This window comes from Cheilinus undulatus, linkage group 9, assembly GCF_018320785.1.
Source record: "Cheilinus undulatus linkage group 9, ASM1832078v1, whole genome shotgun sequence".
Lineage (NCBI taxonomy): Eukaryota > Metazoa > Chordata > Actinopteri > Labriformes > Labridae > Cheilinus > Cheilinus undulatus.
The window spans coordinates 17,864,786-17,883,960 of NC_054873.1; the positions used below are offsets into that span (position 1 = coordinate 17,864,786).

General features: G+C 40.4%; 1 protein-coding gene across 3 annotated transcripts in view; it reads right to left on the reverse strand.

The window, feature by feature from the left end:
- Nucleotides 1-2,234: 2,234 nt before the first annotated feature.
- Nucleotides 2,235-19,175, reverse strand: part of LOC121515309 (calcium-independent phospholipase A2-gamma-like) — a 45,901-nt gene continuing 28,960 nt past the window's right edge. For all 3 annotated transcript variants that reach the window (XM_041796005.1, XM_041796004.1, XM_041796003.1), the window contains 2 exons: nucleotides 10,249-10,444; nucleotides 2,235-5,596 (listed from right to left, as the gene is read on the reverse strand). In XM_041796005.1, the coding sequence (XP_041651939.1) occupies nucleotides 5,319-5,596; nucleotides 10,249-10,444 (474 nt within the window). In that variant the 3' untranslated portion in view covers nucleotides 2,235-5,318. The remainder of the gene's footprint in view (nucleotides 5,597-10,248; nucleotides 10,445-19,175) is intronic.

The window sequence follows — 19,175 nt, forward strand, 5'->3', positions numbered from 1 at the left end:
TTAATCCGTGGTTATTTACCTCAGCTCCTCTGGGAGAGACCCACACGCTGGATCAGGTATGTAGTGCTTGACCAGGTTAGGTGAGGACATGAATGTACACGGTCTTAACACGATGCAGAAGTCTGTTTTGAAGGTATAAGATTGGGGATTTAAAACGTTAAAACAGCAGATATTAAGTTACTTCGTTAAACTCCCTTTGGGTTTGTTGTTCTCAGCTCTGTGTTCACACTGAGAAGACGGCATTCTCTTCAGCTTGTTCACGTTATGAGGCTCAAACATGCATGCGACCATTCATGTTTTTTTATTGTGAACCCCTCCCTGACCAACTGTTGGCTCCGCCATCACATATGGGAAGATAAACAGCCTCGCTGACTCGGAGACTTTTTTAGCCGTTTTAAACGTCAAAGGGCATTATATAAATTCATTTGATTTGGGATTCATAAAGAAAATGGTGAATTATCTTATTCGCAACTAAAAAACCTCAAATTAAAAGGTATTATTTACAAAGAAAATGAAGGTAAAGGGATATTTGGATTTTCATGTCTCTGTGTAGGTGATAACCATGACCAAGAGGCAGCATGTTTCAGATTGTCCATCAAGGCCATCTTGTGAACGTGATACCTCATGAAAGCTTTGAGGGATTTACTTCAAATTTTGCACAATTGTTCCTTCTGAATTTAGGATGAGCTTATTTGATTGTGGGGGTCGGAGGTCAAAGCTTATGGTCTTTGGGCTTCATATTCATACATTGCTTATAAATGTGATTGTATATTTCAAGAGAGCTTTGAGGGACTTTCTTCAGACTTTGCACAAATATCCTATCTGACTCAAGGATGAACTGAAGGTCTGAAGGTCTGAGTCAAAAACCACCCAAATCATCCTTTCTGACCCTCTCTTGTACTTTTACTGTTCTGGAAAAAAAAAAACCACACATGATAAAATCAAATTGTGAACCTAACCATCATTATAAATGAGCGTTTTGGGGTAAATGTATTGATACATCCTGACAAATCTGTATCCAGTGATGTTTTTTCAAACCAGTTCTTCTGCTAACAGCTGCAGTGCTTTACAGATGTTAGAGTACAGCAGAGCTGGGAACAAAACAGCTCTGTAAGGTAGAGAGTGGTTGAGGCTTTTGAGAAGAAGCATCAAAGGGAAAGAGGGCACACTGAAGATGGAGCAGAAGATGTGCATAGCCTGTGGGGGAATACATAAAACTGAACAATCCAGCACAAAACTGTAGAAGCATTTGAAACGACGAACTTAAAATACTCAGTGGCTAAAATAACACATCAAAGGTACATCTTTATGACATTTATGCTCTGATTTTTATATATCCACTCCTCCTTTTTGACCAATATTATTAATTTAGTTATAGATCATCTAGAATAAAATAAAGGATTAACTCTTCTCTTTTTTACAAGATCTTTGCAAGTAAAACCTTAAATACAAGATTAAATACAAGACATGAACACCTGAAGTGAACCCTGATGTACTAATATCACACAGTGAGTAGCTGCATAATTAAAGGTGCAATTTTTTTTGATTTACATTAGATCGAATTTGTCTTTTCTTCTATATTTTCTTTCAGTAGTGTGTTACACAGAATGGCCTCTTACACACAACATTTTACAAACACATCCTATTTTTCTGAGGAAGTAAAAACAGATTTATGAGGCTATACTGGCTGTCATATTAAACCTTATAAAGTCTAGTAAGTGGTTGATAAGTGCTCACTTAAAAAAAACAGTCGGCAAAAATGTAACTGCATCAGTAAAATGTTCCAGTATTCTGCTTTTAAAGCAATAGTTCAACATGATTAGAAATGTTTTTATGCTGAAAAATAAGACAAAAAGATCAATACCACTCACAGATCTGTGTGCTCTAAAGCAGTGGTTCTCAACTGTTTGGGTCAAGACCCAACAGTGGGTCGTGAAGCTATAACGATGAGTAAATTTCAATTTCTGTCACAAGATTTCAACTTATTTTTCTCTTTTCTTTGGATAACAGGCAGGTTTTTCTTAACCTTGCAAAGCAGATGGATATGCCCGTTTCCATGTTTCTCACTGGTGAACCCATCTTGCAAAGTTCCCGTCTGAACAGTTTGGGCCTGGTTAGAAAGTGACAAGACCAATCAGCGACGAGGGGCAGTACTTTCAGGCGCAGCGGAGTTGCGAGGTAAGCAAGCAGCAACGAGAAACCGGTGCAATTATGGCGGAATACATTAGCGTGGATGCTGCTAAAGTACCAGTATTATCAGAACTTGATGAGATTTCTTCATTAAAAGAAGAACAAAGAACAGCAGTGACTTGTTTTCTTTTCAGAAACTAAAGTCATGTACTGACATGTCTACAATCGTCATGGTTTGCTTTATGCAGTTCTCTGGAGTTTACTCCTCGCTAGCGGCTATGTCACGTGTTTTGTTTTGATTGGCCTGTAAAGATGTGACAGACAGAACATTCATCCAAAGACCCTCCAAGTTTTTTTTTCAAAGGCTCTGCCCTTCTCCAAAAGCTGTGTTTGAGTGTTTTCCAGAAGGATGTGTGTAACACATCCATCTAGCGTGCCAGGTTAGCTTTTTCCAAAGATATTGATGAAATTCCTTATGAAATTACCAAATTTCCTTCCTGTCTTAGGAAAATGGGGTTAAAATTAAAGGCATGCATTCATTTCTTTCTGTTTGTTCTTTTAAAAAGTGATTATTTTGGCCTGGCTCTTTGATTGGTTGTATATATCCCATTTAGGGTCAAAACTGCCAAATTCTTCATTTGATAAATTTGAGTGCTTGAAAATTTGCAAAAATTTGGGTCACAATTTCTCTTAAGGAGGTGGTGGTGGGTCCTGATGTCTGTCCAGTTGAGAACAGCTGCTTTAAAGAAAGCACCTTGTTAGCTTAGCTTAGCACTTGGTCCACCAGGCTTTTTTTCCTCTGGATAGTTTCCCAAACTCATCCATCCTAAAGCCTGAGCACTGAATCCTCACAGGCTTCAGTGATATCAAGGGTGCAGTAGGTGAATGAGTGAGCCCAGGAGAATTTGAGACAGTGTATAAAGTAGTGAATGGGGCACTCTACCATTGCATTAGATATGTCTGGAAAACAAGATTCTGCATTACATAATTATTAATATTTTGTGAATTTTCACCTAAAAACCCAAAACAACTCTTCAAACTTGCTTTAAAAGAACCTTAACACTTATAACCTGCATGTACAGATGAGTCTATCTGTGGTTCTTCCAGTCAACCAGCTATATATTTTTTTTAAATCTTTTTTTTTTTTTATGATTCTAACTTGAATTTCCTTACTTACTATTTTTGTCTTTGTGCTTCTAAAACAACTGAATTTTCCTCAGAGATCATAAAGTACTATCATACCCTAACTTATCTAAACATATCTTATTCTATCTTATGCCTGGACCACATCATCTTTTTTGTCTTTTACTATGGCATGATGTCAGACTACAGCAACACAAATCTTATCCTGTCTAGGCTGACAGACAGGCAACCTGTGGACTCATCTCTATGTATCAAAGACAAGACGAAACTATAAACTGGCTATTCCTTAAATGGAACTTGAGGCACAAAAGTGGTAACATGTCAGAAAAATTTGCAGTTAGTTAGCTATGCTTGCTTTTCTTTATGTAAACAGATGATCCCCAGAGGGGAAAAGAATAGTTGTGGGGAGTTGTTCACTGTAAAACCAAACAGGTTGAAATACTGTAAATATTTGTCGTTACCGATATGTAGTAGATTTTTTTTGAGTAAGACTCAAGTTAAAATACCGAATGAACATGTTCCTCATCCACTGCAGTTGTTTTAATTTTAAAACAATTATGCCACCCAAAGTAAGCTGATTTGATTGAACGCAAATAAAAAAGACTGGAAAGTGCACTCTGACAGAGGAAGTGATCTTCCACAGAGTTCAGTACATCATCCTTGCTTTGTTAAAGCTGATCCCCTCAAACGCGACTTCTCTAACTAAGTGAGTAACTTCACTCATGATGCAAAAGTGTCTAATGCCCAAAGGTATTCCGGGAAAATGACGAAGATTAATGGATGATTGTCAAATAATTTGAATTCAATGACAAAATACTGAGAGTGATCCAGTACTGTTTACTTAAAACTAAAAATGTGTTCTATCAACTTAGAAAAATAGAAGGGCAATAGATATTTTGGATTTTTAAGTAAACACAACTAATTTTTTAACAACCTTTAACTGTTTGGTGGCCTTACAATGGGCTGTGGTTACACAGTTGGGCTACAATCTGGCTATATTTCTGATCAGGCTTTTATCTAATCTCATCACATCCCACTTATCTCATCTCATCTTACCTTACCTTGAATGACAGTCTCAAAGAAATTGTGTAATTCAGTATCATGACGTCTATATGAATCACACAGCTACCAGGAAGACATCAGATTCTGTGAGTGTACAAGTTAGGACTGGGGGAGGGGACTTATTTGTTATAACATTTATTTTGGTGTTTTTATGCCTTTATTGTAAAGACAGGACAATAGAGTTAGACAGAGAGTGGGAAATGACATGTACAAATAGAAGCTAAAAGGCTAGATTTGAACCAGGGTCAACCACTCTAAGGAGCCTCTGTCCATGGGGTGCCCGGGCATAACCACTAGGCTACTGGCACCCCACTCATTTTCCAATCTCATATCTTAATGCAGGGCTGCCCAGCTGCGCAGGGGTTAGCACAGTTGCCTCAAAGCAAGGTTCAAGGTTTAACGTTCTTTATTAGTACCAAAAAGGTAAATTTGTTGTGCGGACAAAGCAAGAAGGTTCCTGTGCATGCATGGGTTCCAGCCCCTGTGACCCCAAACAGGACAAGCGGTGTAGAAAAGGGATGGATGGGTATTTTAATGCTAAGCTCAGTTAGCTGCTCAAAGCAGTAGCTCATATTTTTGAACACAGATACGTTTTTGGTATTGATCTTTTCATTTGACTGTTGGCAAGAACACAAAAAGGTACAAACATTTTGAACTAGTCCTTTAGGTATGAGAGTGAGTTGAACTTTCAGGAGTTCCTTTATCCACTTGTACTTTGACACATCTTATTTAAATACAAGAGAGTGAAAGTTAAGTGCTTCCAACCACAATGGCCACCAAATGAATGAGTGATGAGGAAGGTTAGTGTCTGGCATGGTGGATGCATTACCTCCTTGTGCGTCGACGCAGTGTTCTTCAGAGCTACAGGTCAGAGAGTCAACAACTTTGACACCAATCTTGGTAGTGTAAAATATTCTAGGACATTCTAGGGGATGTTTTAGATATTCAAGAGTTTCCATGTGAGGTAAAGGTGGCTTGTTGACCTAGAACTTGGAGGAGTAGAGGGACAGACCGTTGTACATGTCCGCTCTGAGCTTGGTCCACTCAGCCATCTTCTGCACGGAGCTTTTCTCTCGATTAAGGATGCGAGCGACCTTCTTCAGCTTCTCCTCGTTTCTCTCCAGATATCGGACGCCCTCGGCCTGCAGCATGTTGAGCTTCTCCTGCCGGTTCTCATCCATGGAGATGTCTTCGCTCAAGTAAGGGTTGAAGCGGAAGTAAGTATTGGGAGGGAGGAAGGCGTCGAGCATGGCGTGAACCTCTGGAGGGAAGAAGAGAGGGGAGAGTGAGGCCACACAAAAGAAACGAAACATGCACTAAAATCATAAACACACAATCAACTAGCTAATAGCAGCAACATGTAAAAACAATGAGAGTGAGAAGGGCGTGTGAAGTCAGATCCTGTCTGACAGAGGGAGGTGATATGAAGTGAAAACATTCAGCCTGTCTATCTGCATTGTTTTCAAAAGCTACATCTGAGACATTTAAAATCAACAACATACAAACGCAAACAAACAAGCAGTGGGTAGCAATCGCAGGGTAAACATGCCTGAAGGATTCTAACAGATGATGTTGGTTCCCATAATGGTTAAACAGTCCAGACATGATTTGATTAAAGCAGATGCCTTTGAGGCTGTGGAGCAAAACTCTACAAGATTTTTATCTAAAGGTTATTCGGATGGTTAGAAGACTTGTCTTTTTATGACCAGTCACTGTGTAAGATTGCATAATGCCTTGTGGACAGTAATCAAAGTAAAAAGGAGTTAAATAGAGATAAGCATAGTTTCAAAATTGAGTAAAATTAATAAAGCCTGGATGCTGAAAAGATAATGCATTAATAAATTCAGATAATAAATGTGTTTCCCTGCTTCTATCAGCTTCCAGTGTGCAGCTACAGACTCTTTAGGGTATCAATTTAACATTTTCATTTCATGTGTTGACAGAAAATGATTTGTGTGCTTTTAGATAATGTCCAAAACTAGTCAAGCTGTCTCTTTTTCATTTCTCTGAGCTGTACAGAACCAGAAAAGTCTTCTGGTGCTTTTCCAACAAGCATGAAGGTTTGGTTCAGTATAGTTAGGCACGTTTAGGCACAGAAAACCACGATCTTGTTTGTGTTTATTCAGCCATTGTCCACTCTGCTTTGTACTGATGACATTCCCGTCTCTTTTAAGTGTGAAACAAACTGGCGTCACCAGACTCATGTCCAAATGATTGTCTCTGTTACTTTCTATTAACAATGCCACACCGGTGAAAACAGCTGTAGTACCAGCTTTGTTTGAGAGCACAGAAAAATAGAGCACAGAAAAAATTCTGTGTCTAATCCAGAGTAAGTTTTCAAAGAAACATGACTGGCCAGTAACTTATCCTGTTACACATCAGCTTCATGTGGCGTTAGTATCTTTTCATTAATCACAAAGTAAAGTCTTGCCAGTGATTCTATAAAATGATATTAGGAGAGATGTAAGACAGATCTGTTTGTTTAGATACATATTGCAAGTAAGGCTGTCAAAATCTTCAGCACTTTTAAAATCTAGTAATTCAAAATGATACAACGTGTTATATTTTAATGTTTGGTAGCTTTCAAAGTACCAAGGCTTTAAAAAGACACAAATCTTCAGTCATTATAATCCAAAGCTGCCATGGGCACAAGAAAGAGCAACTACGTCTATTCAGATTTGCAGGCAAGGTCATTAAGATTATTAATTTTTTGCCTATTTTTGGCAGGACAGCTGGAGATAGACAGGAAATATGAAGAGAGAGAATGAGAGAAGGCATGCACCAAACAGCGCCAGGATCTGGATTCTGTCCTGTGGCCAGTGTGACTAGAACTATTGCCTCCGTATAAGGGCTACCAACTGAGCTAAACCAGTGCCCATCTGTGTCTCTTTCAAACAGACAGAAGAAAAGGTTACTGTGGAGGTAACACTACCTAAATTGGAATATGTTGGCAATGATTCAGCTTGCACAATGGAAACTGTGTGAAGGAGTTTGCAATCATTTTTGAAAAACTGTATCATCCAAGACAAACTCACCAAAAACTCTATGTACCCCCTAAATACCTAACCATGCTGTTATTTTCTTTCCTGTTGGAGTTTATATTTAAAATGTCCACATTTGTAGGTCTGAACTGTAGCTACACCTTTATGGAGAAACTCATTTTAACAGTCAGCTCAGTGAGACTACAAGGTCCCAGTTCCAACCCACTTCCATCAGGAGCTCTGTTTACATCCAAATCCCTCCAGATCAGCTTTATCTGTCCATAACAACAAACCCAGCTTCACTGATACACCTAAGACAAAGTCGGGGGCATGCGAGCTTTGGGACGGGAGAGAAGCTTTTTGAAAGAGAGGAAATCTGTGATAAACTCTCTTACTAATCTCCTGTTTCTAAATAACAAAGCCTGTTTGAGAGCTGCAGAGAGCTTAATCCCAAATACAGGAGGAACAAGTGCACTGAGGCATCTGGGTCACACGCTGCACCACAGCAGCAGCAACAGGGAGGGGACGGAGCCAAATTTAGGCACAGCGGAGGTATCCATGTCCAGAGGTGATAAGGAGATGGAAGAGTTTACATCTACAGAGGGCCACGATGGGATAAATAAGAACAAAATCAACCTGCAGTGCAGTATTTTTCACGCTGGTGACATCAAAACCTAATTCTTTCCCTTAAAGATGAAACAGAAACAGAACAAATAAACTCATATAGTCTTTCTACCCTCTGGTGTATAAGTGTGTTAATTTAATTTCAAGTAAAGACAAATTAACTCAAAGGCTAAAGTGAAGTGCAAACACTGCCAGCACATCATATGGTTGCATAGCATCTATTTCCATCTTCCATTTTCTGCATTTGGCATGTGATGCAATGATTTTTGGGGCTTACATATCAAGCGGTGTTCCAGTAAATTGGACTGATTTGAATAAAAATAGTCTGACGTTTTTGTCACTGTGCCAGTAGTCTTGTGTTGCTGTAAAAGCTCCCCAACAAAATGCTGAGCGCCAGATTCTTTAATTAAATCAAATCAACCATATGCAACTCATTTTGGCAGGTTTATAAACATTGGCAAACCATATATTTAGACTGCACTCCACTCATAAAGAGACAAGAATTTATAGAAGCATTTTATTAAGCAGTCTTTAAAATTACAGCAGCAAAGGTATCCTGATTCTGAGTCCACAGTATGTGTCAAGCTTCGACTACTGGTTTATCCTACACTTCCTATAATCCACCCAAGAGCATATTTTATTAAACACCAACACTTTTTAACTAAAAACCCCAGTGTATAGCTCAGGATTTTTGTCATTGATTTTTCAGTCTTTATCCCCAATCTAAGATAGCCTTGAGGGTGTCTTGAGGCTAATAGGCTGTCAGAGACGCAAAGACATTATACAGATCTGCAGGGTGTGCATGTATGTTACATAAAGAAGCCAGCCTGCACAATTTGAGAAAATATGCCATAACATTGTTCAATATTAACTCTGACTTACCATTTCAATTCCTTTTAACCGTTCATCATGTCTCACACAATATCTGTGCTCGTGCATGTTTCTTCTAAATCTTTAAAATTAATTTTGCTTGTTTTCATCCATTTTGCATGGATCGTGTGCTCACTCTTCAGTTAGGTTTTGACTGATTGGCTGGTTGTAGCAGTAGGACGGTATGATTAACCCCTATCCTCTTGACAGACAGGTGACTGTAGCGCCTACGATTTATTAGCATAGCCTTTTGGGCTCACTGTGCTCCCAGGTTTGGCCTATCAGTTTTAGAATGCAACTAAAGCACTACAAGAGTAAGTGTTGATTTACTCTGATTGTATGGAGAGGCTCCAACCTCTTTACCTTGCAAATGGATAGGCCAGATGCCATATCTGTCATCGGGTATCTTGCAATGCTTTAATTGGAATCATTTTTTCGTGGTGAGAAATGACCAGACCAATCAGCGGAATTTGAGGAGAACAAGGCGGTAGCTGTTAGCATGGTTTAGTTGTACTGCAAGCTGGTCAACATTGGCTGCCAGTAAAGCAATCACAGAGTTTTTACTTTTTACCTCTGGGTTTCAGATGCCGAGGGAATGCTACCTGCCATACTGCATTGTGCCAGCGGTGGAGTTTGGTGAAGATAATGAAGGGATAATGATATGAGAGTTTTTCAGAGTTTGGGCTAGATCCCTTATCGCCAGTGGCAGGGAATCTTAATGCTTTGGTATGATTAATAATTCTGGACAATGCTATGCTGCCAACCTTGTGGCAACAGTTGGGGGAAGCCCTTTTCTATTCCAACATGCCTGTGCCTCAGTGCACAAAGCAAGGACTATAATGACATGGTTTGATGAGCTTGGTGAGGAAGAGCTTGACTGGCCAACCTCCACCTCATCAAGCCCTTTGGGATGAACTGGAATGGAGATTGACAGGCCTTCTCCACCATCATCAGTGCCTGACCTCATAAATACTCAGAATGAATAGGCACAAATTCCCACAAAAACACCCCAAAATATATTAGAAAGCCTTCCATTAAGAGTGGAGGCTGTTATGGCTGCAAAATGGGGGCCAACTCCATATTAAAGAACATATATTTGAATACAATGTCAATATCATGACTTTCTTGTAACTTGTCTTCTCATATTGAGTTGTCATTTCTATCTCATCAGTACCCCATAAGATTGACATGCTCCTTTGTGCCCTTCAAAAGCCTGTTTATGAAAACAGAGGGAGAAAAAATGTTAGAGGCACAGCTAGCCTCTTAGCTCTTAGAACATTCCTCCCAATACAAACAAATTGGCAATGAAAGAGCATCAAAGAATAAACCAAGACAGATATAGATCAAATATATCTACAATGGGACAAATTAACAAAACACAACCGTAACACTCTATATCCCACAATGCATCATTTGTTTAGCAGTGGCTGTAGCCTACCTTCAGTGTCTGTTGCACTGCTGATGACGTTGGTGAGTTTGGTTTTGAGGCTGGTGTAGGTGCGGCTGTTCCTCCCAGGAGTTTCATAACGGCCCGTGCCGAGTGAGACCACACACTCTAAGGGGGTGCTGGGCCACAAACACTTGCACTCGTGGACCGCCAGAGCTGTGGGGTTGTTAATGAGCAGACCACCATCCTGTGAACAAAACAGAAGTTGTTACAGTTAATTTACAGCCTTTTAATGTTTTTTTTAACAGCATTAACTGGCTGGTGAAACTTCAAACCCTTCTTGGATTTTAGTAGACAAAAGATGGAATTTTTAAGGAGCTGCTGATATAAGAAAAAAAATCAATGTGTAGTTCCAGAGCTGGTTCTGAGTCTACAAAGCAAAGAGCTAAATTGTTGTTGTTTCTTTCTCCTACGGTTTCAGTCAGACAGGCTTTGATATCGAACAGCTACCCAGGAGTGCTTTGCTTTGGATCCATAGTCTACCCCAGGCATTGGGGGAGTAACTGGAGAGGCAATGCAGCGGGGATTGTTGAATAGGCATGAGGCTGAGGGGCCGCGGGGCTGAGGGCTGGCAGCAGGATCAAACACACAGGGGCCAGTCCTCATTAAAAAGGCAGGCTTGGGGGTGGTGGGGCCCCAAATGTCTTGGGACACACCAGGGGTAAGAGCGCTTGTTTCTATGACTGTGTATACGTATGTTTGATCCAAAGCTCATGCCTGCTTAGAGTCAATGCATATAATAAAGAGCATGCATGTTCCTGACAGCATATGTCACATGGATTCACACACACAGTAAGCCTTTGGGGAGTGAAGGGGAGGGAACGAGCGATCTTTTCAGCACACTTCAGCCGTGTCACAGCCTAAGTACGGTTCTGTACGAGGCTGAGGGAGCACACAGTGAGCTGGGGAAGATGAGGGCTTCCTACCAAAGCAAAGGTCTGAAAATCATCCAGGGAAATACACTGAGAAATTGTGTCATCAATCCAAAGAGCTTGAAAACAGTCGTGCAGAGAGAATTGGCTTTTGTATTTGGACCGGGGGGCAATACATCAAGTAATAGCTCCCATGAAGGTAGATGCTTCATGAATGACTTGTTTTGGCTTTTAATGTAGTTCTCATGGCAATGTGGGGAGACACTGAAAGATTGCAAAAATTTTGCAAAGTGGGCCCATGAAGAGCAATAATTCAAAACAAGACAAGATGTTGACAGTGTAAGCCTATGGGAACAGTACAGGGTCTGCTAACATCAGCTGCTTTGACATGCAAAACTGTCAAAACACATCAACATTTTTTCCATCTAATCAGATGATATAGGCAGCACAGCAGTTTACATGCCTTGATATTTTCTTATTTATATCTTGAATAACGGTTAGGGTTCAGGCCTTACAGTGATTCCTATTTAGTTGTTATCAAAACATAACGGATCAAATAATGACCATAATAGATAAGAAATCAGTTAAATAGAGCCATTGGCTCATTCTAAAGAGTCCTCATCTATTTAGATTTAATTGTTTCGCTAACTTTTCTTTCATAAAACTGTTTTTCAAGAGCATACACAAACTTGCCCCACGAAAAATTTGATGTCAGTCATTCAGTCAGTCTCCCCTCTGGTTAGAAGGAACAAAAGTGTGGAATGCCTAACTATATAAAATTTTTAAAAAGCTACAGTGAGTTTAAGGGGGCATTGATTGTGTTTTCCCCTTTTTTTCATGGTTTGTCCTTATTTACGTCTCTTATTTGTACTGTATCACACCGGCATTTGTATTGTGTATTAATGTCTAAGTAATTCCTTAGAGGGGACACATCATACCTCTTTTCTACCTCTAAAGTGGACCCTTGTGGTCAAATAAAATTTGGATCAGACTCCAGAGGAGGTTTTTGACCCTGTATAAACCAGCTCTAAACAGCCTCAAATTGCAAATGAGCTCATTCTCACCCGACCCCTCTCTTTAATGGGGCAAAGCAAAGTAATTGGTTGGCTTATTTCACATTATATAGGTTTGCTGATACTCCAGATACCGAAATATATGCTATATAACCATTACACAAACAAGAATTGTATTCAAGTACATGTACTTTAATTTCGAGTGGCCCTGCTTCAGAAGCTCTAACAGCCTCCAGTTTTCTCAGATGGCTTTCCACAAGATTTTGGAGTGTTCTTGTGGGAATTTGTGACCATTCATTCTGTAGAGCATTTATAAGGTCAGGCACTGATGTTGGACAAGAAGACCTGGCTTGTAATGTCTGTTCCAGTTCATCCCATGGAGTTGAAGTCAGGGCTCTGTGCAGGCCAGTCAAGTTCTTCCACATCAACAAAACCATGTCTGTATAGTCCTTTATTCGTGCATTGGGGCACAGTCATGTTGGAAGAGAAGGGCCTTCCTCAAACTGGTGCTACAAAGTTGGCAGCATAGCATTGTCAAAAATGTCTTGGCATGCTGAAGGGTTAAGACTGTCCTTCGCTGGAGATAAGAGGCCTAACCCAAACTCTCAAAAACAGCCCCATACCATTATCCCTCCTCCAACAAACTTCACAGTCAGCACAATGCTGTCAGGCAGGTAACGTTCTCTGGCACCCACCAAACCCAGACTCTGACTGCCAAACAGAGAGGGATGACACCTCACTCCACAGAACATGCTTCCAGTCCTGTGTCAGTCTGCTTTACACCACTCCATCTGCTGCTTGGCATTGGACTTGGTGATGTGAGGCCTGCATGCAGCTGCTAAGCCATGGAAACCTCCATGAAGCTCCTGCTGCACAATTGTTTTGCTTACATTAATGCCAGGGAAGTTCAGAACTCTGAACTTTTCCTCACCATGGACCTTGGCAGTTGTTGACTCTGTTCGGTGATTTTACATGCTCTTCTGATTCGTGGCTGAGTTGCTGTTGTTCCTAAATGCTTCCACTTTCTAACAACATCACTCACAGTTGACTGTGGAGTATCCAGGACAACTGGGATGAAATTTCATGAACCATCTTATTGCAAAGGTGGCATCCATCAGAGTACCACATTGAAACACATGAATCTAATAACAAATAGGTATGGCCAAATACTGTTTTTCCATATAGTGTATGTGCAAAAACTAAAAAAAGGATTTGTTATGTTAAGTTCCATATAAGATGGATGGTTCTGACTGATTTTATTTTCAAAGATGAATTTTAGGCCTTTGACTGTAATTTGACAGGACAGCTGATGAGAGCTGCATGACACAACACCAGGATCAGGATTTGAGGTCATGCAGTATGCTGGATAAATGGTAGAAAATTTAATTTCAGCCATGGACACTTTCATATTTGACTAAAAATAAATTAATAGCTTCTCTTGAGGGAAACATCAGCTAAAAATAAAGAACTAGTTAAGTGGCTTCAGTTCCTCCAAGACAAACTGTATGACGGAGAAACCCTCTATGATAGAATGAATCTCATATGGTAATTTGCTTTATGAATGATTTAAAGCTACAAAGTTATATCTGAAGTTGGTCTCCTGTAAGAGCCACAGCGTAAGAGAGCACCCATCTCACTGAAGTCACACAAAGAGGGTTTCACAGCCACAGAGCATGGGAGAACTGCTGAGGCAGCCGTTTGTCCAAAGCACGTCATTATGCACCAGCGGGGTGTCTGGCAGACCAAGAAATGAATCACATAGAGGGGAGAAAATGCCTGAACTGGAGTTTCTCCTAAATGTACACTTAGAGGGACTGGCGCTGCGGTGGGTACCAGACGATCCCAGCTGGAAACAAAACAACTTAGCAGTTTTCTTATCGCTCACACCGACTGTGAGGGGCTCCTTTTTCTCAGCTCAGAGCCAATTATGGCAGCAGTCTGGGTCCAGTCATGGCTCCTTTGTGCTCATGGCTGGGGGCAAATTTCACCAGCACAGTGGCCGGCCTTGCACTCATAGCCAGGCATGTAACATTAGAGGCCAATTGCACAATGCTCCTGTGAGCGGGGAGTTGAATGCTGTAACTTGTCTCCATTTCAGTGCACCTGCTTTGCCAATTCAGAGCTGCTGGACGACATGGCGGAGGCCTTGAAGGAAAGTCTGTTTTTGTGGCAGTGAAGAAGCTTTGTGATGGAACTGGAAGACTGGTTGTTTTTCTGCATGTTAGGTGCTTGGAACATTTTGAAGAACCAGTGGCCTGTTGCATGTGCTTTCTAAATTCTGTTTTAAGTTGGGGTGTAAAGGCTAGGCTATATCCTATGCTGAAACATATTGGTTTGTGAAATTGTGACTTATGTTGTGTCATTGTTTGGTTGCATCATGGGAACATAGGTTTCATCTTAACTAGTAGGGCATGTCATCCAAGCTATCCAAAATATTGTTGCTTAAATGATATTTCAAATTCATTTTACCAATCAGTAAAAAGCTTTTTCCTTATCGCAGTGCTTGTTACATTGCTGCCTCTACTGCTTAACTGTGTCTGAACTGAACTGCCTGAAAACGACTTCTTTCAACTGTGCTGTGCAAATATATTTAGAATATTACATAGCAATGTGATTACTTTATGAATTATGAATAAAACTGCACCCTTAATGTACAGCTAGTGCAAATTAACTGTGATATCAAGTGGTATAATACACATAAAACAGCAACAATTCTGCTCAGGGGTGTCCCGATCCCGATCACATGTATCAGATCGGGGCCAGGGTTTCTGCGTAAATCAGCCAGTCAAATTTAATGCTTTTTAATGCCATTTTAATTCTATACTGTAAATTTTTTAATGCCATGACTGTAAACTAAAGAAAAATTGCACAGGTTTGTGTTTTTTGTAAAAGATGATTTTTATATGAAAACTGTCACTACAAATATCTCATCTTAAACATATCAGAACTTATGGATGTATTGTGTTCATCTTTTTTTCTACTTTTGGTAGGACTGAAAGACAGCAGAAGTCCTTTTCGGTGTTCATCCTTATAACTTAAACTTTAGTCTGTTCTAGAGACTTAAGTATGTTTCTCTGTTCATCCTTAAAATGTGTTTCAAGGACTGAAGTGTTAGGTCTAATCTACATTTATATATTGGTATTTATATCAGCTAAATTTAATTTGTAAATTTCCCCATATTGTATAAACCCCAATATTGTGCATTCCTAGTCAAACTAAGAAATATAGTACAGTTTTATGTTCTTATATGGGCCTTTTTAATGGATTTCTTGCAGGCCAAAAAGGACCAAGGGCCACAGTTGGCCCAACAGCCATAGTTTGGACACCCCATATATATTTACTGATACTCAGAGTAATAGGAAAATATTCCTAACATTAGTAGAAATTAATTAAACACTGTTAGAGTTTGGTCCATATTGTAGTATCTCACTGGGGTCTGATGTTTATAGAGCTAATGTAAATGAACAGACGGTCCTTTCTCTCCAACAGTGTAAGCACAACATCAGATTTATTGTAGTTCAACAGTAATAAAAAAAAAAACATCTCCAAATCACATCTTCACCCTAACAATACGCACAAGGTTTATGCAGTGTGGGCTCCTGTCTCTCTCTCTCTCTCTCTCGTACACTGCTGTTTGTCTGTCCATGTCATATTGGACCTGTATGCTACCTTCAGACGCGTATTGTCTTGTTAACTAAACAGCAGCAGCTACGATATTATTGGAGAAAAAAGCATTGTTTTATACATTAATCTTTAATCAGAAGTTAGTGCAGACTGAGCGCTCCGTCCTCTCACGGACAGCCAATTCACTGCGACTGTCAGTGCGTAATTGGAAAGGACGAGGCTAACGGAGAAGTAAGCTAGTACACGTTTTTACCTTCGTCTCGCCTACGTGCCTTGAAATAAAACTTGGGATTATAGCAGCGCTCCTCTCCAACATAATGACACCTGTACTGTGTGTGCCCTGAGCCTGCCCCATCTGTGAGAGCTGCAGCAGGTCAGTCTCTCACCATGGCGGAATGTAGCCGCTTGCGCTATAGACACAGGATTGCGCATGATGAGAGGAAAAGCATTCCACTTGAGTCTAAAATGTACCAGAAATAAGAAGCGTTTAAAGTCCATTGTTTGCAAATTGATTGCATGTGGAGTATGTGTAGGTGTATTTAACTGTTGCCATGACATCTGTAGGCTGTGGCTAAACATACAAATCTCTCTGTGCCCTGGTTCCTCAGTACCTTTCTGATCTCCTCCACCCATACACACCATCCTGCAACCTTCGGTCTTCAGACACTGGCCTACTTTTCAACCTATGGAGACAGAGACTTCAGTGCTGCAGCTCCCACCCTCTGGAACACTCTGCCTGTAGATATCTGTAGCGCTCCATCTCTGGACATTTTCAAAAAACATCTCAAGCACCACCTGTTCACCACATCCTACAGTTTTCACTAAACCACCCCTTACACTCATCCTTTCCCTCACATAGTTTGTCCATGTCTTATATGTTCTTGTAAAGCGTCCTTGGGTTTCTTGAAAAGCGCTATATAAAATCAAGATATTATTATTATTATTAAATACAGTTAGAGAATTACACCACAGATCACTGTGAGAAGTCAAGTCTTCGTTGAGAGCTCAGCAGTAAGGCACAGACACATCTAATTGTGTTTCACTGTTGTGATGGGGTCAGAGGTGAGTAAGGTGGACACATCCACCCTACTCAAGAGAAAAAGCAATTACTTAAAAAATGTCTGCTACTATTTATCATTTTACTTCCAAATTAAAAAATGTAAAAATCTAAAATAAATGCTGACAGTAAGAAATTACTGACTTCAGTCCAATAGATTTACAGGAATAATAATAAACACACATTTGAAGCTGCTTTTCAGAACTCATAAACACAAAGTAAAAGACGTCTCAGTGGAGAACTTTTAAGGTGCAGTTAAAGGACTTAACCATCTTTTCATTCTTCAGACCATAGAAGAGCTACAGATTTAATATCAAACCATTTCTTTTTTCATAAATAAAGGGGACCCACAGTCTAATAATGCTTTTTAGCTGATATTGTGATACTCTACAGAGCTTCTTCACTCTCAGGCTCACCTGTCTGCACCTCTGCAGCTCTATATTCACCAGTGTAAGACCTTCTCCTATAGGGACTGCAGAGTCTTTGACACTTTGAGTTGTCTGAGCATCTCCGTTGTAAACAATCCAGCGTGGCTAAGTGGGTGGCTCTCTGTTGTGGCGGTGTGCTTGGCCAGCAAGTGGTATGGGCTATTTAAGACTCTACGAACTCCTGGTAACTTAGTTCATGTTGACAATAGGAGAAAATAACTTTAGTCTTAACTGGCATGATTTGAAAGCTGAACCTGCCATTCAAAAGTCTCTGTCCTTTATCTGTTCTGCTTGCTTGCACTGCGTCACGATGCCGCCACTTCCTGATCTGGCTAACAACAGGTTGGGTCAAGGGTCTCACAGAACGCGCATCCATTAATTGTGCGACAAAATAAAATAGTGGCGTTAAAAGAAGATTGAGTTAATGCGATATTAACGGTCCAACCCCCAGGCCATTTGTGCCCCAAGTCATACACACTTCTGTGTACTATGTGCTGCTAAAGATAGATAGCTGTAAGCAACGGGACACTCATTTGAAGTGGGATAACCACTGCTCTACCTGTAGAAAGCTATTGTACAGTCAGATTGACTTTGAAGCTCCAATTATATTTTTGCTTAAATGTTAGTAGTGCTTAACTCCATCTTGAATGTTAAATTGCATTGAAACTAAGCCATGTTTTAACTTTCACATGGCTGGTGCAACCCAGTGTGGTAATTCAGAGGATTATTTGCATCTATCATTTATTCCATAGCTGTCATGACAAACAAGCTACCTACCAGGTACCAGGACATGTTTGGCAGACACTGAGGCAGCAGTGTAAAAGCCCAAGCTCTTTACAGCCACTTTCAGTGAAATATCACTGCTTGGCCCACTGCCACATTCTCAAACAAGGGTTTCTTGAGGCCAGGGCATATTTGGATAAAGTGTTAAGTTAGAAACAATGATGTACTTAGGATAAACTGCAAAAGAGCTTTGCATACAAAATAGGCCCAACCAGAGTTTGCTGTCAAACACGCAGCAGGATGCGAGGCAAAGGTCACTTCCATTTATGAGGATTTAGAGTGGTAATGCTGCACAGACTCACAATGACTCAATCTCATGGAGGGAAAACTGCTATGTGTCGACAGATAAACATCCTCAGAGGGCACATCATGTCGGTTAGAACATCTGATAGGACTTTTACCTCCAAGTCTGAACGGAAACTGAATTTTTGAAATGGCGTGCTTGAATCCTGCCTTCCTGAGAGGTTTAATGCTTTCTTTGATTCCGGTGGAGCCTGTTTTGTTCATACTCTGGAGGATCACAGCTCCTGTGGCCTCGCCTTTTGCCCTTCAGGGTCTAATGATTGATTCACAAATCAGCTCCTTCTTTTCCTGTAGCTCAATTAAAGCAACTTTTGAACTAATTAGGCTTCCAAACCCTTTGGGAAAATGTTTCAGCTCTTCAGATGGCCAATTAAATTAAATTGAAATATGGTCTAAAGAAATCTACTTAGGGTGTTTTCTGATATTAAACTACTTGTATAACACAAGTGGAGATAAACAAACAAATTCAAGACATGCGCCATGTATAGGTCGCTTGCAAAATCCTCCGCTGTCATTAACTTTTAGGAGCTTATCTCCATTGTGCCAGTTTGGCTGTCTTGAGGGGAGAGCTGATTTGAATAGGAAAGAGGTGCTATCGTCAGGATCAGTAAAAGTCATTTCACGCGCCAGTGTATGTCAGCTCCCATTAGCCGGGACAGCAAACTTCATCCTCTTCATTCAGCCTCTCTCTCTGCCCGTCTAACCAGTGGGTAAGCTTCAATGCTGGTTATGCAAAGGTTTATTATGAGCGGCCATGACACAGAAAAACTGCAGCGTGCTGGGTGAAATCTAAATGAGGTGAGCCTTTGACAAACATACGAGGCCTGCCAATATGAAT